Source organism: Dunckerocampus dactyliophorus, chromosome 1, assembly GCF_027744805.1.
Source record: "Dunckerocampus dactyliophorus isolate RoL2022-P2 chromosome 1, RoL_Ddac_1.1, whole genome shotgun sequence".
Taxonomy (NCBI): Eukaryota; Metazoa; Chordata; class Actinopteri; order Syngnathiformes; family Syngnathidae; genus Dunckerocampus; species Dunckerocampus dactyliophorus.
This window is the reverse complement of record NC_072819.1, coordinates 29,801,076-29,826,215: the sequence shown is the minus strand read 5'-3', so window position 1 is coordinate 29,826,215 and position 25,140 is coordinate 29,801,076. Positions and strand designations below refer to the sequence as shown.

Sequence of the window (25,140 nt, the reverse complement as noted above, 5' to 3'; positions counted from 1 at the left end):
AAAAGTCCAAAGTATAATTGTGCTCATGTCAGGTGTATTAAAGCTACCTGATAATCTTAACTACAGAATATGACTTTAAAGTATTTTCTTAGACACAAAAGGTTTACTGTAAGAGTCACTGGCAGCAGTTATTCAAGCAATTATTCAAAAAAAAACTTTTTTCCTGAGCACATACAGACAGACAAATGATGCAATTAGAACTACAAGGCTCTTCCATCGATTCAGTTCTGAACTCTCAGCTGACTAAAATTAAAACTGCCATCTGCCGCAGCTGCATTCTGCCAGAGAGATAGAAAAGTAAAGTAAAGTAAATACATGTGGGTGCACACAACATATACACTCTGTTTCCCTTCAATTAAATAAACGTGTCAAGTTTGTGACCATGTATGCAAGTCTACCACGATGCCGTGTTAATGATGCACTCAATGTGACACACAAGCAGTGATGCAGACAGAAGAGAATGCAAACTACCACTTTAGGAGTCCAGATCAATATATAAATCACAGAAACAAAAGAAAAGGTTCATTAAATAGTTTGCAAGCTGCCATATTTTCCTTCATTTTTTAGTCTTTTGTTTTATTTTTTGGTCATTACATGAAAAATACTACAGTAGAACCTTGGTGTTTTTTGGTTAACACAGAATATTTACGGCAAAATTTTGCCACGGTTTGCATACATTTTCAGGTGAACGTACAATATGGTGTGCGTCTTGTTGTGTTATGAATACACTGCGTGAATGCAACTGTGCTCATAATGTATTTTTTATCACAAAATGTCATTGTTAGCAGCTTGCTAATACACGGAAACAGGAACCAAAAGTGGTTGACTCTATTCTTTGCTAACTAACACAATTACGCCACAAATGTAAAAAAAAAAAAAATTATCACAAAAAACGTTTATGTAGTTTTACAATTATAGTTTTACATGCGTAAAAAATTCTAAATGCACTTAAATACATATAAATGACAAATGAAAGGGATAAATGAACATTTAAAGTGACTTTTACCTTCACTGAAGACATGACGGGCCTAGTGGTTAGCATGTTGGCCACACAATCCGATCTGGGTTCGAATCTCCGTTGGGCATCTCTGTGTGGAGTTTGCATGTTCTCCCCGTGTGTGTGTGGGTTTTCTCCGGGTACTCCGGTTTCCTCCCACATTCCAAAAACATGCGTGTTAGGTTAATTGGTGACTCTAAATTGTCCATAGGTATGAATGTGAGTGTGAATGGTTGTTTGTCTATATGTGCCCTGCGATTGACTGGCGACCTCACTTCGACCTCTCGCCCGAAGTCTAGATAGGGATAGGCTCCAGCATACCCGCGACCCTAGTGAGGTTAAGCGGCATAGATTGCTCCCAAAGACACAATGTGGCAGCAAGATCAACCTGATCAACCTGTTTATTGAAACACCATTTTTTATTATATATATATTTATATTTATATTTATTATACACAATAGTGTGAAAAAGTGTTTGTCACACTTAAATGTTTCAGATCATCAAACAAATTAAAATATTATACAATGACAGCACAACTGAACATAAAACGCAGTGAAAATAAAGTAATTGAGATCTATCAGTCTGGAAAAGGTTATAAAGCCATTTCTAAAGCTTTGGGATTCTAGCCAACTACAGTGAGAGCCATTATCCACAAATGGCGAAAACATGGAACAGTGATGAACCTTCCCAGGATTGGCCGGCCAACCAAAATAGAAAAGTGCAGCGACGACTCATACAAGAGGTCACAAAAGACCCCACAACAACATCCAAAGACCTGCAAGCCTCACTTGCCTCTGTAGTGGCCTAGTTAAAGTCCTGACCTGAATCCTATTGAGATGCTGACCTTAAAAAGGCGGTTCATGCTCAAAAACCCTCCATTGTGGCTGAATTACAACAATTCTGCAAAGATGAGTGGGCCAAAATTCCTCCACAGCACTGTAAGAGACTCAGTGCAAGTTGCACTTGTGTTGTCATTGACTATTATATAAATTTGTTTGCTGTTGTCAAATGATTACCATTTTAAATCAGATTAATCATGTTTTCAAATGAATTAATCATGATTAATTACCATGTCACACTATGTCACTGAGATATGTCCATTTTTACTGTATTTTATTGAAAGAAAGATAAATGATAGGGCAGGATTACAGTATATATATTTGTATGTATTAACAGCACCAAATTAACTGAAAATGTCAATCACGTTAAAAGATGGCAGACATGTCTGAAAATCTATTTACCTAACACTGGTGTCTTTAACAGTAGAATATTTGAATCAGACTTGAACTGTGTTATTATGAGTAATGGGGAGTTCGGTTCAAAGGCGCCACATAATGTATGCTCAATTCACGTGTTGAGTGAATTTTCTGGGATTTCTGAGCATATTTAAATGCAGAAAATTGTACTTCCGCATTAAGAGTTAGCAAGAAAGTGAAAAGATTTTTTTTTCTTTGCATTTCTGTTAATTTAGACCACAAATACACGCATAATAAAGACGTTGTGATGTTCGGCGTGTCCGTGAATCTCACAGTCTGTCTAGTGACAATGAGGAAGTGTCGTTGCAATGACGAATGGACTAGAGCCGTATTTGTTTGGAGTTGGAGATACATATATGGTGTTGGAATTGCACTGCTGTTGATGTGTTCAGGTCAGAATAAAGTTAGAAAAGAGCGTCTGACTCTGTGTGACTTTGTGGGGAGCTGTGTCTTCATAACAGAGTGCCGTGGCTTGCCATGGTCCGTATGCGTTAATTACACTAAAACAGTATTATAATGATAATAATAATGATAATTATTATTATTATTTGTATTATTATTAAATTTCACTTTATTCATTATTTTTATTCATGTTTTTATTGAGGTATGCAATTTGCATACATGCAATTTTGTGTATTTGAGTTTGAAGAAATGAATAAATCAATAAAATTGCTTATTTTGACCTCATTATTCATAATTACAACTTAACAACCATTAGAAAATGTGGCTCCCAGGTTGACACCAGTTGAGAACCTGTTCTTATTATGCTAGAAATTACGGATCCTTTAGAATGGTCCAAAAGATCACGTTTCCTCAAAATTGTCATGGGTTGTCAGTATAAAAATTTCTATTCAACAAATAGACATTTGCGTTAAGTCAAAAATCGTCCAGGTTAAGAATGATTTGAGGTATATATTTTCATAATCTAAAATGTAACTACCGTTTTCCGGTGTATGAACCTCTACTTTTTTCTCATGCTTTGAACCCTGCAGCTTATACGGTGATGCGGCTAACTTATGGCTAAAAGAACTACAGTTCCCATGATGCTTAGAGTGCAGCTTCAGGAAGTAGTGAATATATATGCCATATAGATACATATATAGCTTTTTATTTACGCACATATTGCCCAGAATTAGTTTGAAAACAATTTAAATTATCATAAAAATGTTTCACTGTGCTTTATATTGATAAGCATGCACCAGAATCGCCTGTCTGCCTTGCTGGCACTTGACGAGTAATCAGATATGCCACACATCTTGTGTTGACTTTTACTTTGTTTCTTATTATTGGAAGAATGAACAATAGCCCGTAAAATGTGCAGCCAATTGACGACAACTTGTCACATGCTAACCCTATCTATGCCAGCGTGTGTGATCGCTCACGTTTCAATATCATTTCACTTTCTGGCATCTTTGTTTACATTTGGCTGGCGGCATCTAGCTAGCTCGCAGCTACAAGTGGCTAGTACATTCATGGGATACGTCAATCATCCATCATCATCACAGCTTACTTTTTTAAAGTGTCACGTAACAATCTTGCTGTCTTGTTATCATTACAATACTTGTGGCTTGTCTTCTTTATGGTTTTATATACATGATGTAACCATGTAGTAACAGGTACATTCATGGTAACATGCAATACTTACAGTATTTTGGTCCTTTCAAGCATTGCCAGAACTTCCTTCCTGCGTGCATTGATTCACACAGCAACATAGAAACGAACGCCTACACCTAGCATTAACCTTTCCAAACTCAAAAACAAAAACAGCAGCAGTAGTAGTGGCAGCTCCAATATGTAAAGTTACATTTTGGTAGTGGCTTGAGGCATTGAGAGCGTGAGTGAGTGGTGAAGCTAATCACTAGCCAGTGTGGGGTTGCCAAGGTGTCAATATGCCAGTAACATAGTTTGATCGGCAGTACAAAGTTAATAATAATAACAACACATTATATGTACAGTAAATGTAGCGTTGTCGTTTTTTTCAGAACGCTTTATAGACAGAATAAGTGTTTCCCATTACGTGCGTTCTTAGCTGCGTCTTTTTATCTGTTTTTATATCTTTAGAACGCACAGAAAAAGAGAAAGACACACTAAATCCCATATGGAAACGAAACAGAAAAAAACTTATTTAAAAAAAATTCAACTTTCAGTCACCTTCAGTTTATTTTTCACATATTGTGCATCATATAAGGCTTATATGATTTGCTATTGAAAGTGGCCACTTTTGCATTTTTTTCATACAGGATAATAAAATAAATGTCATAAGAATCACGTGAAAACTTTGTTATGTGTTAAATAAGGAAATCACATGCCAACATATGTTCCATACTGTACATGTTACATATAATTTTTAAAATCATAATAACTACAATTTAAAAAGAATATGAAACATGTATAATTTTTAAAATCATAATAACTACAATTTAAAAAGAATATGAAACATGTATGGTATGGTACGTTGACATGTGAGTTCCTTACACAGTATACTAGATACATTTTCACGATTCTTTTAAAAGTTATTATATTATCTTGTGTGGAAAAAAATGTGTCCACTTTCAAGAGTAAATCATATCCTTATATTATGCACAATATACAGTATGAAACATAGTGACTGAAAGAAAAAAATGTTTTGTAAGTTTTTCCTATTTCTTTTCCATATGGGATGTGTTCATGCCTCACACAAGTATTGTGGATGATGGGCAAAATTCCAAAATAAATGCATTATTTCCTTTAAATTCAGTGGGTGTGGATTATATACTGGTGCGCTCTAAATTATGGTAGATTTGTGTGGCTTATAATAAACCTGAAGTGATGCAGTGGTTCCTTTAACCTGTAAGTTCTGCTCTGTGTAGTTGAAATTCACAGCCCAGGAACAGGATGCAGCCATAAACGCAATCAGCCTAAAATCTACTGTATGGCCTCTTATTGTCAATAGAAGTCATGGCTAGACATCATGTGGGAGAGTTTGACTCATCTCTGGGCTTCATGTGTGCATGATTTACAGGCGTGACAGTCTCCATGAATGAGCTGTGTGACTGACTGACTAGTGACCAGACAGCCTTCTTGTCACCTTGTATTGGCTGTTACTCCCCTCCTTGAGTCGAGGATTACAGAAGATGAATCGCTGCCCACAAGTAACTCACCACTATGGATGCTGGGGTCTCCTGGGCTTAGTAGAAAGCAGGTAGCTTCTTTTTTAGTTCTGTCTCGCCCCCGGGAGCAACGCAGGGACCACTTTTCATTGGGGGACAACGGCTGGGTCAGACTGCTGTCTTCCTCCTCTGAGAGGGCCACATTTGCATCCCCGTTCTGTTTGGAGTCTGACAAGAAAACAGAACACACAACGATAAATGCCAAAGCTTTTACCAAGAGTCCCCCGAGGGCTGGAACTATAAGGTAGCGCTAGATTGCATGGAACCTTTTTCTTTCTTTGATGAAATCCAATTTGACTGCCATGTAATAAGGAAGAATTAGATCTTGTGTGCTACTGTCTTCATGACTAAGCAATGTTCATCTTGCTTGCTGGTAAAGCCTTGGAAGGAGTAAAGTGAAAGTGAAAATTAATTATAAGGTTAACGATAATAATGAAAGTTTATCATTAAATAAAATGTGAAAAAAGTGCTGTCACCCATTATTATAAATACAATGTTAAGTGTTACAAAAAAATCAAACAATAATTTTTTGGTATGAAAAAGCATATTTAAGTGTCCAATGAAAGGTTAAAATAAATCTAAAACATAGAAATGTCACATGACATCACCCTTATTATCTAATAATAACAATAGTATAGCAATAAGTCATAACAATAATGCAATTATGACAAAAATACAATTCTAAATGATTAAAGGAAGCCTTTTAATATAGAATGATGGTCTGACCTGATCGGTTCCTGCTCACGTTCTCCTCAGCCGCCAGTGGACAAGTGTCGCTCTGAGTGCTGTCTCTGTGTGAGTTTGTCTCTGACTTTCCAAACGATGCAGAGTCCGTTTGAGTATCTGGATTCGGATTGTGCTTATTCTTCTTTTTGGGCAGCTTCTGTTTGGCCATGGCCAGTGAGTAGTACATCCCAAAGTTATTCACGATGACCGGGACCGGCATTGCGATGGTCAGGACCCCGGCCAGCGCACACAACGCTCCCACCATCATGCCCAACCACGTCTGCGGGTACATATCTCCATAGCCTAGAGTTGTCATGGTGACGACGGCCCACCAAAAGCTGATAGGGATGTTCTTGAAGTGTGTGTGATGACAGCCCGTGGGGTCGTCTGGACTGGCGCCGATACGCTCGGCGTAGTATATCATGGTGGCGAAGATGAGCACACCCAGTGCCAAAAAAATGATGAGCAGGAGGAATTCATTGACACTGGCCCTCAAAGTGTGTCCAAGCACACGTAGACCAACAAAGTGTCGTGTCAGCTTGAAGATCCGAAGAATACGAACAAACCGCACCACTCGGAGAAAACCCAGCACGTCTTTGGCCGCTTTGGATGACAGGCCGCTCAGGCCCATTTCCAAGTAGAAGGGTAAAATAGCCACAAAGTCAATTATGTTCAGGGTATTTTTTATGAAGACCAACTTGTCTGGGCAGCAGATGATTCTCACTAGGAATTCAAAGGTGAACCAGACGACGCAGACACCCTCCACCAGGATGAGGATGGGCTTGGTCACCATCTCCCACCTCTCCTCTGAATGTGTCATGTTGCCCACAACCACCAGCTCTGTGCGGTTTTTCAGCTCGTTGAAGGCTTTGTGAGTCTCCAAGCAGAAGGTGGTGATGGATACCAGGATGAAGAAGAGGGACGCAAGCGCCACTCCCTAGTGAGACACATCGAACAGTTAGCCATCAACACATTTAAGCAACTATATTTAAGATACTTTGTGGAAAAATTCCATGGTGTTACACAGGCCTTCCTTGGGATGCAACAGAAGACTTCAGGGTAGGCACATCAGCTTGCCAAAACTAAAGAAAATATGTTTTTTTCACCTGCTAAGCTAACAGTTATGGCAAAGGCAATTTGTTTCATTATTTAAACATTATTTTGTATTTCTAGTTCCTAGTTCTAGTTTCTAGTGAACTAATAAACATTTTCTGGGTTGAGCAGAAAAACGCCCCAAAACATGCTCCAATAGTGCCTGCCAGTCTTTGATCATTCCTAGTTTAGATGATTAATGACTAGGGGTGTCACGAGATCTCATGAGATTAAAACATGACAAGATTTCTTGTTTGGAGAAAAGCTGTCTCGTGAGAACAGGATAGCCAGGAGCCTCTCAGATTGTGAACTAAGGCATCGCAACTATGAATAATAATACATGTAATATGGAAATGGATGTGTGCAAGGCATTATTGGAAACGCACATTAAGTGCTTAACACACACTATAAACTAGGGATGTCCCAAGTCTAAACAGGCAGTTTTGTGGCGTTGAAGGAGATGAGGTCTTTGAGTTCCTTCTTTGTTTTTCAAACACTTTTCCCGCAGATGCCGTCTGATGGTTATTGCGCTGCAGTCGGCACCAGTAAGGGCCTTAATGTGGGTGGAAGACGCCCTGTGTCTTGATGGACAGCCAATCCGATCCTCCGGCTCAGCGCAGGTGTGATTTTTTTGGGTCTACCTCTTGACTTTTTTGTTCCATAATGCTCAGGATCTTTGAAAAAATTTAGAATGACTGATTTACTGCAAGGCCGCACAGTGGTCTAGTGGTTAGCACGTTGGTCAACACAGTAACAGTAACAGATCGGGAAGACCTGGGTTCGATTCTCCCCTGGGCATTTCTGTGTGGAGTTTGCATGTTCTCCCCGTGCGTGCGTGGGTTTTCTCCGGGCACTCCGGCTTCCTCCCCCATTCCAAAAACATGCAGGTGAGGTTAATTGGCGACTCTAAATTGTCCATAGGTATGAATGTGAGTGTGAATGGTTGTTTGTCTGTATGTGCCCTGCGATTGGCTGGCGACCAGTCCAAGGTGTACCCCGCCTGTCACCCGAAGTCAGCTGGGATAGGCTCCAGCATACCCCCGCGACCCTAATGAGGAAGAAGCGGTATCGAAAATGGATGGATGGATGATTTACTGCACCCAACCCAACGCTGCGAGAGGCCTTCCTTATGCAGTTCGACAATCCGACCAAGTTCAAAAAAAGAAAGCTTCTTAGCTTTAGCCATCAGGAGGGCATGACAGTGTGAGTGCCTGACAGAAAATGAACATTTTGAGCAGATTTTGACTTTTATAGCCTGTGGTCTTAAACTTTTGATCAGCTGATACACAGCCTATTGCAGTTTAATTGTTTTTTTCAGTAAATTACTTTTTCAAAATGTTTTTTGTCTCACTCTTTCTTGTTTTTGCATATTGTAGCTCTACTTAAAACCTCATTAAGATCCAAATGTGCAACATGCAAATTCTAGCAATTTTTCAAATGGTCTTCAGATTTTGATCAGGAGTGTGTATATATATATATATGTATATATATATACAGTATATACACACTAGGTCCCCATCGCAGGTCGAATTGTTCTTAAGTCGGAGAAAAGGTAACATTACCAGTTATATAGGTACTACATGTACATGTATACATATACAGTATATGCGTAAGTATGTAAATATGAGTTTGGATGCAGTAGTAATATTAAATGAGGATAATTAATAAAAAAAAACAATAATAAAAATGATATCATAATACGTAATGATAACTGTTATTTACCTTTGAAGAGGAGTGGTCAAGCATGCGTCGTTGTGGAGGAGGAGGAGCAGTTATTGAAAAAAAGAACAAATGGTCGTCGTCGTTAGACTCTTCTAAAAGAGGTAGTGTTCAGTGGGTGGTGTAGAATTAAGCAGGCTTATTAACTCTTCATAAACTTTAATCACACGCTCTGTCTGGGTTGTATCATACAACTCTTAGCCTTCCTCTCTCCTCTTCCTTGTCCTCGACCAACCTCCTGTTGGTCCCATTAGCAGTGTCACAGTGCCCTCTACTGGTCAAGTATGTAGTAGTACAAATATGGAGTTACAAGGCAAAATACATGAAAGTATAGACCAGTCCGCTTGTGTTCGTATCCGCGAATGTTCGCTAGTCGGATGTTCGTAAATTGGGGACCTAGTGTATATGTATATGTATATATATTTTAAAATGTTTTTTTCCTGTAGATTTCCATATACAGGGTATATCCATGTTTAATTCCAATGAATTCCCATGGAAAATGTGAAAAATTTAAACCCTACTTACAGCAAATGGTCCTATTGTAGAACCACTGAAACGATTAACAATCAATTCCACATAATCAACATATTTCTTCGAGATCAATTAACCCATTATTATTATCCTTTATGATTACACCAGTCTTGAAGTCTTCAAAGTATGTTGAAATGGAGCATTGCCATGTATGTCAATACACAAACTAAAACTAGTTCACTTACGGAGACAATGGCACACAATATAAGGTCACACACAGGGTAAACCCACCCAAATGGCCAAAATCTTATTTCTTTTAAACCTAAATGACACTGTCAAGGAGGACGGAAGAAAATTACAAAAAGGTATTATATTAGGACATTTCTATAATGAACAATGAGTCATGAAGGACTCACCTGTCAGGTAATACAAACATCCCTAGTTACATGTCAGTGGAGGCAATTCAATTCAATAGGCCTATATCTGTTTGTTTTAACATTGTGAGCAGCCTGTCTTTTTCGTTTACTAAGGCCTGAACAGACTGTAATGTACTCACATCCTAAACAATCTCCCAGCTGGATAAATATGTACTTGCATCTGATGTGTACTCTCTTGTTTACTTTATAGTGTTCGGATGTGTGCTTGAAAACAACAGCAGATATAAATGCCCAATGGGGTGTAAATAAGAGCATGCTATGGCGCAAACTAGTGAACGGACAGAATAGGTAACAACAATTCATGTCTCTCCAGTGTGCACAGGTAATGTGCAGCTTTCTACCTTGGCAACCGTCTTGAGCTATGAGGCCTGATCCCTTGAGAAGTATGATGAGAGACAAGAGGAAAGACCGACTGGCCTTCACTGCGCCCCTGGAGGATCTAGGAAACCCCTCACTGCATAGACACGTTTTCCCATAGACGGTGTGGGCACGCTCTGTATACGTGTGTGTGTGTGTGTGCGCGTGTGTGTTCCAGATATTACTCATCCTGTGGGTACTGTGGGGACATGAGAGTGTTTACATTATGTGGGGACGCACTTCCCTTTTAAGGATGAAACGCTATCATCAGCCATCACACAAAATGTACTCATTCCAGAATGAAGGTTTAATAAATTTAGAGATAAGGTAAATGTTAGGTAAACAATGCTTTGCATGTGCATCACACACTATAAACAAAACAGGACAGGAAGTAAACCAAAGGGTAAGACTCCAATCCAATAAGGGGCAGCATATTGCCATTTTTGGTTTACTTTGAAAATATACGCAAAAATTTTGCAGCGGTTAGCGTACAATATGCCGTGCGTCTTGTCGTGCTATTAATACACTGCGTGTTTGGAACATATTTTTAACATATTTTAACATATTTTTATAACTGGAAATTGGCACCGGGAGCCATTGTCCCTCAGCTGAGTGGCCGTCTATGACGTCATCAGCGGTTGTTAGTTCTTTGCTAACTAAGACAGTTACGTCACAAGTCTCTGCTTTTCTTATTGATCACGGTTGCAAAATAACCCAAAGACCAAAGATAGTTCGGATATTTTGACATGAAGTTGTATGACATCCCCATCAGCAGTGGACTATATCAACAGTGACTTACCCCCCCATTTGGTTCCGCGAGTCCAGTTCTGGTCGGATTTCCGTGACAAGGAACGTAGTTCTACTTAGTTGCTGGCTCATTTACAGTAAGTAAAGAGTTTGGCTTCTCAAAACAATATGCGTTCAAAAGAGTAATACATTTGCATCATAAAAAATGCCTCCTCAAAAAAATCTGACCTCACAAATCGCTCGGCGATTCTCCCACCGTGTCCCTGTGCACTGTCGCCTCGCCATTTGTGTGTACAAAAAAAAATGATTTGAATGAAGACATTAACTTGTGAATGTATGAGCCCCTGGAAATCCTGCATGGAAGTATGAAGTAGGACTCTGTGTATATCGGCATTTCACTTTAAAACGCTGTACAGTCTTAGATAATGTTGGACGTGAATTAACAGCAACTTGTACGACGGTAGCGCTGTAATACGCTCTTGCGTGAAAACTACAATGTTCTCCTTGACGGGCCCTGACAGCGTGGCACCAAAGTGTAGTGTTGTATTGTTGTACTAAGTCACAGCTTACCATGGTGTACAAAAATGCAGTTTCTTTTCGCGTTTAAGTCGTCTCTTCCTGCAGCGGACTGAGTGAGACAGCCGCAGAGGGAGAGCGCTGCTCTGTGTGTGAGGGGGAGGGGCCAGGTACAGGCAGCAATTAGACAGACACACAGGGAGTGGCACTTTATAATTAAAATTGCCCTTTCATAATTACAATAGCAAAACACCACCAAAGAAAGCAACACAAAAGACAATAATTTGCCTAATAGTAATGAATAATAGTAAGCTTTGATTGTAGCAAAAATATGTTCTCCAAAAAACTTGCCATGCACCACTTTACTTTTATAAAGCTTGCACAGATCATACACATGCACACTTTAAAAAGGCAATGCCTTCTTAAGTGTACTACGCACCCATTTTATGCACACTATATTTTGTTAAAAACCTTTCCATCTGTCTTTCTGGACTAGTAACGTGTATTCGTTTCGTCAACAAGCATAGCACACACACGAGAACCTCTTGTGGTGACTGAGATCAAAACTGTGACTCTTCCTGTTGTGTATGTGCTGTGTTCATGAGCCCACGAGCCCTTGGGAGCATTTCGTTTACTCAAATGCCGAACGATCTCAGCTACTAAACAGAGCTAGGGTCTCCACCTCTGTTGAGGAAGATGCTGGTGGTCCTCGCACACTATTTGCTCTGCCAATAAAAGACCTTACCTTAAAGTAGACAGGACATGTGGGTGAGTACTCTATAGCCACTTTTGCACTGACTTTATAAGCCGGCATCTTTCCGTTTTTTTTCCATGTCGAGGTTGTGTATAAACAGCACCAAAGTGGAATTGGGGTGTCGCAAAACTGGCAGAATGCCGTCTGTGTTGAAGGCAATACTGTAATGGCGGGACAGTGGTGAGAAGTTTGAAAGTTTTTTCTCCTTCCCTTCCACTGTCACGCCCTTTAATTATCTGATTCCGGGTTGCCGTGAAGCTGTGTAAAAAGCGCACAATTCCATCAATATCCCGCTTTGTTGGGTTCTGTGTAAAATACAAGAGTGGAAGATGCTGGATCTGATACGGTAATTACCCAGGATCGCTGTAGGACAACAAAGTTGTAGCTGTGTGTTAGTGCGCAGGCCTCCATGTTGGCTACTCAATAAATCCGGCGGTATTTAATGCGTCTGTGTTGTTTAACACCTGACACACAGCGAGAGACACCACAATCTCCTGATCACACATCTCCAGTGGAAACTTTAAACACATCTCAAAGATTTATTAGTGCAACCGCTATGGTGTGGCGTTGCCACCACAGAGTGCTTTCGTCTTAGCTTCGCCTGCTGATGACATGAAAGCTAGTGGCGGAAATTTCGGCTCTTTTTAGAGAACCGGTTCTTTAGGCCCGGCTCACTAAAAAGGGACGATTCTTTCGGCTCCCAAGTGGTTCCTCAGATTTTTTTGGTTGTCTTAAAATCAATTTTAATACTAAATTATGTGCATTGTGTAAAATTAATTATTAATGTAAAAAATACATGATCAAACGTTTATTATTTAAATAGATTTATTAAATGAGCAGCTACAAAAATATAATGTTATGTTATAAATAAAATACAAAAACAAAGACCCATCTCAATAGACAAATTAAGTCAAAATAGATCAAATCTCTTCTTGCAATTTTTCTTTGACCCCAACATTTGCTGTTGACAGACAAAAAGGCCAGGAAAAATCGAATTGGCTCCCCCGACGACGCAAGCTGGCTCCTGTCGTTCAAGAGCTGTTAGAGCCGATTCGTTCGCGACCGACACATCACTAATGCAAGCATGGGTTATAATATGGCCAAATGATGTATTGCATGAAAGTTAATGCAGTTGCAACTCTGCGGTCGGGGGCCCCACCAGACCCAACAGGTGGCACAGTTTTCTTTCCAGTATGTATTTTATATTTCATGCAGAGTACTGATTCAATAACAATATTAATGTAGAAAAATAATCATGCCACATAAATTTTATAGTGTTGTTTTTATAGACTGGCATGGGCAAGTGAAATATATGACCTACGCTGCATGCAAATATGGTAGTGCCCCGTGAACTAGCAACAAGTGGACAGGAATCAGAGCAGTTCTGCTCATCTGTTGCTGTTCTTGCTGGCCAATAAATACCATAAATTCCGGTGTATTTTTTAAAATTCCGATCCTCACGTTCGGTGATCCAGACTGTCGAGCGGCAAAAATGGCCGCATAACACCAACCAAAAAGAAGCTCATGAACACCCACGAGGAAGAAGCAGCAGCAAGTGTTTGTGTGCATCCACATCAGCCATAGACAGTGTGAGACAGCTCTGGAAAGTTTGGCTGCAATTCTGCTAAAAAATGAACAGTCGGCACCGTGAAACATTTGCAATGCCATCATGCAAAGAAGAGTGCACCACTCACAGGATCGAACACCTCTGGATTCACGGTGTACAGAGTGCCCCGTTTTTGACGTGCTACACCGCTCTACTTCCAACCAGTCAGGCAAGTAAAACAATAAATTCCATCAATCTTATGCCAACATTGAAGCAGCAAACAAATTATACTTCAGATCTTTGGTTAGCATCCTAATTTAAACCGTGCAAACATTTATGGCCCTACCTTTGAAAACAATCAGAATTGTTAGGAACCGGCACCTAAATGAGGAATTGCAATCGGAACCGGAATCGCTCAAATTCAAATGACGCCAAACCCTACACAACATACATACACACAAACTTGGCATCAACTTTAAGTAACAATCAAGAAAGAAACAATGTCAGAACAAGCTGCTGTATAAAATAAAACAAATACACATTATTTCTACATAAGAAAACAAATAGTAAACAAAAAATAAATGAATGGGACAAAGTAAATAAATCAACTATAAATTATCACTGTTTTGCAAAGTCAAATATGTGTGAATATCTTGTTTTGGCTAAAACACAAAGATAATAGGTCTGCTTTCATGGATAACTAAGGAAATTAAAAGAATATTCACATTTGAGAGGCTGAAATCAGAGGATATTTACATATTTAAATAAAAAACGATTAATCGATTACCAAAATACCTGTTGATTAATTGGGTAATCAATTTACCATCGATTAACTGTTGCAGTTCTACAATCCTCCATCTTCAAATTGTTTAATCGAATTGCCTTTTTTTGCGTTTTTTTTTGTTTACATAGAAAATCAAAATTGAGCCTGTTAACACATTTGATTGCTGATGTATTTCTAATGTATATGCAGGATATATAAGCTTACGAGGCTAACTTGCTGCTAGCACTCTGTGTCTCCACTCACTAGTTGCCCCACCTCCACGTACTGGGACAAAGAGGCTGAATGTCTGAGAGGAGGGTTCACTCGCTCCGTTAATTCCACTGAAGCACCAACGCGTACACACATATGCAGAATTAACCTTCCTGTCATCCAGCCTGTTTGGTAAAGAGAGACGAGCAAAACAAACACCCATTCATGCACATTTATCGAGGCCGGCAAAATAATCAACTTTGTTGTTGTTTTTTTGTCGTTCGATTAATTGATTATCGTGACAGGCCTAAATACAATATAGTTCATTATTATGTATATAGTATACTTTTGGATAAACAGTGACACATGTTGCCATTACTGAACATTGATCAAATCAATGACGCTTCTGTCACTTGTTTTTTTTCCTTCAAACTCAAATGCCCCTAAAGTAATTTGGAAACCTAAGCTTAAAAAAATACCCCTTAAAAAGGTACACAACTTGGACTTGAAGCCACCACAGAAGACAATGATGAAAAGTATGATAACAACCATAGAACCAGAAACGGAATTAATGTATGGCAGTTAAAACTGTTACTTAAAACAGTTAATGAAGGTTTTATGATGGTGACAGTTTTGACCCTGGAAAAGATCTTGTGACACTAAACTAGATAAATGGTATAGATTACAGATGGACGACTATACAGTAGAACCTCGGCTAGATTCATGAATCCGTTTGAGAAGGGTTGACTCAAACTGAAACGTACTCTAACCAAATATATTTGTTTTTAATAATTATCTTTCTTCATGTTCTTTTGAGACACTTTGATATACTGCAGTTTGTTCCTTCGGAGTCATGCATTTGTTTGACAGCTATACATTCCATTTTAGTCACTTTAATCAAATGCGCTTTATTCCATTAAAAGGCAGCATCTGAAATGTGATCAACTCCAAGGACGCTGACAAAGAAGTCCACTAGCTCCACTTCCATTAGCATCCACATTAAATGCTGCTTACACATTAATGCATCAATAATAAAGGTGCAACACCAACCAAGGCCCTTTCTCTGCATCATGGCAACTTTAAATGTTTCCTTTTGCTGATACTGCTAATAAAACGATGACGGTTGATACCAAATTTGCTGTGCACTACAGTAAATCAGCAGCAAAGGGACAGTGATGCCATTTGAGCTCAATTTTTCACATGTTGGCGGACATGTTGGTGCTGCGCAAGAGAGATGGTTGAGTATTGACTGAGTCATTCAAAACTTGCAAATTTTTGACCGAGCTGGGCCTCACGGGTGTTAGTCTCTGTTAACTCGTTCACTTACCCCTGCTGCCGCTTGGTCAATTAAAAAGGAAACCAGGTAACATGGCATTAATTGTGCAACTGTTACTCTAACTACATTTGTGCAAATATATTAACCCTGTGGAAAAAGCAACGGAGGCTCCTTGCCTCAAATCAACTTTTAAACTCCTTTCCACTTCTTGTTTCTGTCCAAGCTGCTCGCTTGTTTACGCTTACCACTCGAAGAACGCAGATTCTCGCGAATGCAAAACCCGGCTCCACTTGCCAAAGCCGGGCATCTACAGCGAGGCACAGGCGGGTGCCTACAATTCTGCTGCCCTGAAGAGGCTTCATTTGTAAGTACAGTAAAAAAAGTTAATTTTGATAAACATTTTGTACATAGTTATATTATTCAAATTTTGCAGTTTAACCTTTAGACAAATATTGTTAAAGACATTTGCTCAGTAGTTTAATCAATAGAGAAATATTGCACTGTTAAGTTTATTTTGCTATATATATTTCTAATACGTGAATTATGTTGCCGTAATCGAAACCCAATACCAATACTGGATCGGCTCTCCACATTGAGTGGATACTGGAAATAGACATCAACAACTAAAACCAGTTACAGCACTGAATCAGGAGGTCAAAGATAATTTACTTAAAGGGAAGCCACAGAGATACAATCAACACAAGTCTCTTTTATACAGTAGTTATTTTTGTAGTTCCAGTCATGGAAGAAATGATTACACCATCCTTGTTTTTTCAGTTTATTGATCCATTTTAATGCCTGGTACAACTAAAGGTATCCTTGTTTGGACAAATATACTGTAATGATGATAACAAATATAGCTCAAGAGTTGAATTTAAGAGCTGATATCTAGCAACTTCCATGGTTTTCTTGATAAGAACCTAAATCACCTTAGTTCTTACATGAATAGCTATAGCATTGTACTGCCAAAAAATGTAACTCTTATGAGCTATTTTTGTTGTCATTGTTATATTTGTCCAAACAAAGGTACCTTTAGTTGTATCAGGCATTAAAATAAACAAGAAACTGAAGAAACAAGGTTGGTCTAATACTTTTTTCCATGTCTGTATAATATTTGAAGTGTCACACTCCAGGTTCTTTGTGGAAAAAGAAATGTTTATTAAAGATGCTAAAACCGATTCAATGTAGATCAGGATATGCAAATCAGTTAAATATATTAAAAGAAAAACTGCCTAAATGTCGGCCTACATCATCACTTAAAACCGTCTTCAAACCCACTTTTATTCTCTGGCTTTTAACTCGCCGTGAGTCGTGTGGTCCTCTGTGTCTTTTAATTTTTTTTTTTTTTTTAATTGTTTTAGTCATTTTAGTTTTTAATTCAATGTACTTATTTTTTTTTTTAACCTACTTCTACGTATGTTTTGCTTTTATTGTTTTTACTTCCTGTTTAAATATTTTACAGTTGTACGTTTCTTTGTTTTTATTTATTGGATTTTTTAGTTTTTACTGTAGTGATTTTTACTTTTTATTTACACTTACATTTACATTCACTTATTTACTTATTATTTGTGGTTTTGCTAGTCTGTGCAGAACTTTGGAAACAGTGTTTATAAAATGTGCTATATAAATAAAGTGGATTGGATTGGATTGGATCACTTTCTATAGTTAGTTCATTTAGTACTTTTGAAGGCCTCTTTCTGTTTTTATCCCGGTAAATAACTTGAGAAATAATGTATATATGGTTAATATGACATGGCTGAAACAAGAGATTTAATGGTGGCCTAAGACGTTGGCAAGTGCTGCATATCTGCATGAAAAATGACCATCTTAAAGAAAACACAACACAAAAGGGTACATTTTGAGTACAACATCTTAGAAAAGGAACTGTCCACCTATAAATATGTTTTATATATGTTTCCACAGTTGCCTTTTCAAAAAGCTTGCAAACTCTTTTTAGAAATGTAATGCTGCACGCCCTGATCTCATATCGCCAATCTATTTTCAGAAAGCACCCCACAGCCAGCAAGAAAAAACAAACTACCTCATCACACAGGATTACATCCCGCTTTTACCGAGCCTTTAGTGTTCTCAGTCTCAATCTCACTGACAAATCTGTGACGCTTTGATGAGGAGTGAAAACTCAAATTCATTCTTTCATTAAAAGAGCTGTGCGGAAGTGGAGCCCAAGGGAAAAGATGCTTGGAAAACAGCTGTTTTATATTTTTGTGTGTGCCATGCAGAGACAGACGTTACATGAGTGTCAATGAAGAAACGAGTTTATTGAAAAATATTGACCAGCGAGGAGAAATGAAGACTTTATGAGTCGGCTGTGACGAATGTCAATAAAAGCTCTCTTCTGGATTACATGTCCAATTGAACATCAATCCTAAAACTCATTATTACCAGTCTGTGTACACATAAAACAAAGAGCTCAAAAAGTCTTAATGATAGCTCATTTATATTATTTATTTGACAATATCTGACCGAAACATCTAACATGCCATAACATGACAAATTTATTTCCTACTTTTAGATGAGGGGCTGTCTTGCTTGCTCCTGTTAACTTGTTGCAGAGAATTGATTGATTACAGGCAGTCGGCTGCTTGGGATTAATGATAATGAATAATGGTGAAGTTGGGATTTTCAAACTGAGGGAAGAACACCGGCAGGAACTGATTTCGAAGATTACTAGCGCCTACCCTTTAGAGTAACGAGGTAGATTAATGATGCCAAAATAAAATTAGTTTTAAAAGAAGCAGTCTTAACCATTTGGGACTAATGTTCTTGATGTATTGTAACATGAGCAGGGATGGGCATAGATGCTCGCTACCATAATGGCACTGGTACTAATGTAAACGGTAATGTAAACTCATCGGAAATGGTAATGTAAATGGCTAAGTAGATATCAGTGCCCCATTTTGGTGCTCAATTAACAGTTACTATACTTGTAGTACTATACAGTAGACGCCCCTACAACGTAAATAATCCGTTCCGAGAACTTTTACGTTATAGGGTTTTTATGTTATACGAAGCGTAAAATACATGTAAATAGCCTAATCCGTTCCAAGATCTTCCCAAACTCACCCCTTTGGCCCTTCAAAATATTCAAGAATAGATTTCAATGCGTGTGAACTAGTTTAAGGGCGACTACGAAGAGGAAGGAGGTTGAAGGGAGAAGCCTGTCTCTCACACAAACTCACGTACGAGCTGTATAAGTCAGCCAATGAGATGAGAGCGTAGGCGGTGCCCCGATAATCAGCCAATGAGATGAGAGCATAGGCGGTGCCCCGATAATCAGCCAATGAGATGAGAGCGTAGGCGGTGCCCCGATAATCAGCCAATGAGATGAGAGCGTAGGCAATGCCCCGATAATCGGCCAATGAGAGCGTGAAACGTCAGAAGGCGTCACCAAGTGTACTCTGTTAGTCATGGAAAATGTTTCCCTCTCTCTGTCGCGCGAGCTATTCAAATGGAATTTCTGAACTTGCACCGACTTGACGTTTTACGTTATATGGAATTTCTTCCATAATATGATGCAAAAACTTTACATAAATTCTTTACGTTCAGTGGAATTTACATAAAAGACACCTCTACACCTCGGACTTCACACACAACTCCACACAGTGTCACATCCAGAAGTTCTCCGATGACACAGCCATCGTTGGTTGTGTTTCGGAGGGGAATGATCTGGAATACAGGACGGTCATCAGGGACTTTGTCAGCTGGAGTGAGCTTAACCAGCTGCAGCTCAACACCAGCAAGACAAAGGAGATGATCATTAACTTCCAGAGGAAAACATCTCTCTTCACACTGGTGAACATCCAGGGAGCGGACATAGAGTTGGTAGACAGCTACAAATTCCTGGGTGTTCACCTTAACAACAAACTGGACTGGTCCGTCAACACCCACGCCCTCTACAAGAAGGGCCAGAGTCACCTCCACCTGCTGAGGAGACTGAGGTCCTTTGGTATGTGCAGGACTCTTTTACGGACCTTTTATGACTCTGTGGTGGCCTCAGCCATCTTCTATGCTGTGGGCTGCTGGAGAGGGGGCAGCACGGACAGGGACAGGAGCAATGATCAATAGACTGATCAGGAGAGCGAGCTCTGTCCTGGACGGTCCTCTGGACTCCGTGGAGGAAGTGGGGGAGAGAAGGATGTTGGCTAAGCTGACATCCATCATGGACAACACCTCTCACCCGCTACATGACACTGTTGTTTCCCTGGGCAGCTCCTTCAGCAGCAGACTGTTACACCAACGGTGTAAGAAGGAGAGGTTCCGCAGGTCCTTCATACCGACCGCTGTCAGGCTCTACAACACCTGCACCACCTGAACCATGTTGTAGTCAATATGGATTCTTTACACTGTACTCTTTACTTGCGTATCTTTCTTGCTGCTGTAACAAGTGAATTTCCTCGCTGTGGGATAAATAAAGTACAAATACAAATACAAATACAAATACAAAAGGAGGTTTACGTTATGCGAGGTACTACTGTACTATAGTTACCGCCACCTAATTCTGGAGGACAATGAGCCACTAGCTAAAATGTTCAGGCCAAAACACTGAAACGATGCAGACGCAGCCTAGCCAAGTGATTGAAGGTGACTGGAGTGTAACTGGACTATCAAATATTTTCCTTTTCATTCAACTTACAAAAAATTGGTAAAGTGGGACATGTCAAACACAGGAAGTGAACAATTATCAGTAATGTCTGAAAAATGGAAAAGAGGCAGGATTATTTAAGATCTGCTTCTTCCTACTCCTTTTCCGACATGTTGAATTGTGCAAGTGTAAATGTGATGTTCTGGTATGTAAATTGTTTTGCATGTTTGAAATGAACTACAGATATACCATGAACATTATAAGTCAAATGTGTGGACTCGAATCACGCGACTTGGACTCGACACAATTTTGATGACTTTAGACTCCACTTGACAATATCATTATAGAACTTCAACTCGACTTGGCCTTTGACATCAATGACTCAGGAATTGACCCGGACTTTAGTCTGATGACTCAAAAATACTTGAGATTTTCTGTGGGTGGGTTGTAGGGATGGGCAATTTTATCAATTCTGCGATATATATCTATATTTTGTATCCAAAGAAAGTCTCTACTGCCACTAATACTATTATTTATTATTTAGGGCCTGTTTTATTTTTGCACAAATTTCGTTTTATTTTTTCCTAAATTCTGTTTTTTCCGTTCAAATTTTTTTTATTCTGTTTTTTTTCTTTTTACACTTATTTTATCACCATAGATTGTTTACATGTGCCAGTGAATAAAATGACTGTTAAATAAACACAAAAATCCTTACATTTATTGATACAATACATCATTGGACAATTTTGCCCAGTATTTTTCTAACTTTTCATTGCTACAGAATCCTCAGCAAATGATCGCATCCGTGCGTGTGATTAGAGCAGATGTAGTTGTGGATGCAATTGCAATTAGGGCTGCAGCTATCAAATATTTTAGTATTCGTGTATTCTACTGAAAATTTTTCCGATGAATCCAGTAATCGGAAAAATTATATTTTTGCTTGGTTAAAGTGCAATTAAAAATGTACAAGAGAAAATAAAACATTTCACAAAATAATGAAGGACCAATTGGTTTAATTTTTTAGATAATCAACCGTTTTATTTCTTAAATTCACACTGTGCAGAGGAACAAACTGTATTTTCTTGGGTCTGATGGACTACACGATGGTGCTTTTGTAGATGAATTAATCCATCTCAGACTATAACTATTTACTGGAAAATGAGAGAAATAATAATTACTTTCCTAATAGACTAAATTACATATTACATTATGTTGATGGCTGTGCATTTATAAATCCTAAACATAGACAGACTGACTAGAAATAAAACAACTATTCTTTATAAGATATTGAGTTTTTGCAGTGTTCAAAGTACAGTGAAGATACCTTCTGTAGTGGAACACATTACGCTCAACTCAAAAGGAATTCCTTTTTTTATGACACAGTATTGTCTGCTACAAATGAGCAGCTACTGGTTTGTGAGCTAAAATGTTTTTATTTTCCATCACAGCACTGCGTCTTGGCAGATGAAATAAATCCTGTATGAAGTCACGTTACCATCATAATAAACACGCATTCGACAGTAGTCATAATTAAGAGAAAGCTAGCCCGTCACACGGCTAATGTTATGTTAGTAACGTACATTAACCTTAATCTCACTGATTTGCGCTACGTTAATGGAATCGTGTCTTGGATCTTCCTCTCCATTAGGGAGGAGATGATGCGGACGCGACGATGAGACACGTCTTGGTGTTCAACATGCTTTTTAGCCACATTTTCTGTCCGTTTTTTACATTTTGTTTTCCTTCTCTTTTGTTGCCTTATCGCATTGTCCCGCACCTTCACACCTTTGCTTCCTTCTTTGTCCTCTGCGTAGGTGACATGAGCGCGTCGGTGACGTAAGCAATTCCTCAAAGCAGAAGTAAATTCTTGATTAGATTTTGTAATCGAGGTACTCAAATTATTCAAGGAATTGTTGCACCCCTACATATTTCTTAGCTACCTTTTAAGTTGCTGTGTGATGATTGTAGCCTTCTATCTGAGCTGACACCGTGAGTCAGACTGGTATATTGAGTAATGACCTTCCGATGAGTTAACAAGCCCATCGTGCATAAGCCGCAGGGTTCAAAGTTTACGCCGGAAATTATGGTACTCTGGCACACGCACGTAACTAGTACTCCCTTTTTTTGTATAATATTAATAATTAACGGCAGTGCGTACATAAAGGGGTTGGCGAAATAATCGATTCTTAGATGCATCGCGATGCGGACGTTGACGATTATTAATCGATTCATAAATGTCAATAATCGATGCTGACGGAACAAAAACAACGGAACAAAAAGACGGAAACGGAAGTGCCGCCTGGACTGTTTATGGTGGTCCACCTAAGTGTAAGACACTACCAAAATGGCTGAGCGTAAATTCCGACACGCACCCCCTGGTTTTAAAGCGAGCGACTGGAATCACTTTGTTCGTATCTCTGAGCCACACTCCAACATGGTAGGTGCGGTAATGTGCCTCAAAGCTGATTGCCACTCAACTCGCGCCACCTGCAAGAAGAACACAACACCACCACGTAGACATGTCCGTGGTGTACCGTGGTGAAGTTAGTTTCACGTTGGATATTCGGCTCCGTAGCTACAGCGGTAGTTCCCTCTCACTCTGCCCGGATTGCTGCGTCATGGCTCGCACAGGAAGTGCCGCCCTAACCGCTGGTTGATAATAGGGACCGCACAAACACTACTAAACATGTCAAAATGGCGGCGAAAAAAACTGGGAAAGTCCTCTTACAGAGCGTGGAAGCTAGCAGGGTTCACTTAGTTTACTGTAGCTAGTGCAGCTGTGTGTGTGTGTGTGTGTGTGTGTGTGTGTGCGCGACTCAGGCTGGTTGAGTATATTTTCACTGTGTTGTGTTTTGCTGCTATAATGTAAGGTCCATTTTACAATGCCCACTGACGACGTGCAGGTTCTGAGTAAAAAAAGACGAGAGGGTCACGTTTATCTTGCACCCGGCGTATATCAACCATCAATTGCCATTCTCAACACACACAACACATTCCGGCTTTCAAAATAAAAGCGCTCTTTGTCACATTTGTCATTGTTGTAATTATGTAAACAAAATAAGGGTGTCGTTAAAATGTCTTACATTAATAAAGCGATTGGAATACATCTTCCTTAATCACAAGCACGGGCATTACAGTTAGTTGACGATTTTGTAGCAATATGTGCTGAAGCTGACATTCCATTAGAAAAGTTAGCTAAGCTACATCCATTTCTCAGTTACTGGACAAAAATGGGCCAATGATGGGTCAATGATGGGCCAATGATGTATTGCATCAATAAATGTAAGGATTTTCACATTTTATTCACTAACCCAAATAGCACACACACCATGCTGGTAAAATAAGCGGAAAAGGTAAAAAACTAAATTCTAAAAAATTTAAACGGTTTTCAGAGGGCCAAAGAGAGTTTGTTAAAAAAAAAAATCGTATCTATCGAAATCTAAATCACACCACAAATTGATCTATAATCATGTCAAATGATTAGTCCTACTCTAACAGTATTTTGCACGCCCATTTTTTCCCAATTCTATCTTTTATTGGATCTTTTATTGGATTTGGGACCTGACTCACAGAGATTTGTTACAAAAACCAAAAAACATTGTTGGTCATGCTGGGTAATACAAAAGTACATTCCGCAATACTTTGGTTGTGTATGTTTGTAACAAAAGCTTATTATTATTATTAAAACAAACAAACAAAAAAACGATCGTCACCGGATTGGATCGGCAAGACTATTAAAAAAATCGGATCGGATCGGAAGTCAAAAAGTGTGGATCGGGACATACCTATTGGTTGCTCAGAATATGCTGAAGTTTGTTAATTTTATACATGCTGCTACTGGTGCACTTTACTTTTCCTGCTGCTTCTGTGCAATGGGAAATATGTTGGTAGTCGTAACCTTCCAATTATTAAAATATAATGGAAGTAAATGAATCTGTTTCATGTTTATTTTAATTGCGGATCATTACAAATATGCTTTGTTTGAGTAGTACACAGTGACTGAAAAGAAATTATATAGAGAAAAAAATTATGCATGAAAAAACTGAAAACTACTGATCACAAAAAAAGATGCATGGAGATGCATCGATAATCGTTTTATCAACGCAATCATAATCACATCAAATTGTGAGGTGGCCAGCGGTTCCCACCCCTTAGTCACAAGGTCAGAGAGGAAATGCAAAAAGAACATTACGAGTTGGTATTACGAGTACAGTATATTGATACTGTAAAGAACTCCTCTACACTTTTTTTTATCCTCTTAAGATTCATGACTATACCTAACTTCACAACTTCCAATCTGTGGAGATGAATTGCTAATATTCCCTGGTAATCGAGTACCATGACGAGGAGTGAGACAGAGCAGGTCATCCTGAGCTGTGTGACTCAGTGCTGACGGCTGCTCTACAATGACAGCCTGCAAATGCCACCTGGACAAGGAGATAAAATAAACACTGTTTGCAGTGTGACTGGCATGCAAAAAGAGCGTGGTACCTCCACACTGAGGCTCTGAATAAACCCAT

General features: G+C 39.0%; 1 protein-coding gene across 2 annotated transcripts in view; it reads right to left on the bottom strand.

Moving 5' to 3' along the window:
* kcnc4 (potassium voltage-gated channel, Shaw-related subfamily, member 4) overlaps positions 1 to 25,140 on the bottom strand; it is a 57,263-nt gene that overhangs the window by 29,574 nt on the left and 2,549 nt on the right. For both annotated transcript variants that reach the window (XM_054777532.1, XM_054776679.1), the window contains exons 2-3: positions 6,130 to 7,066; positions 5,395 to 5,571 (exon numbers count right to left, since the gene is read on the bottom strand). In XM_054777532.1, the coding sequence (XP_054633507.1) occupies positions 5,395 to 5,571; positions 6,130 to 7,066 (1,114 nt within the window). The remainder of the gene's footprint in view (positions 1 to 5,394; positions 5,572 to 6,129; positions 7,067 to 25,140) is intronic.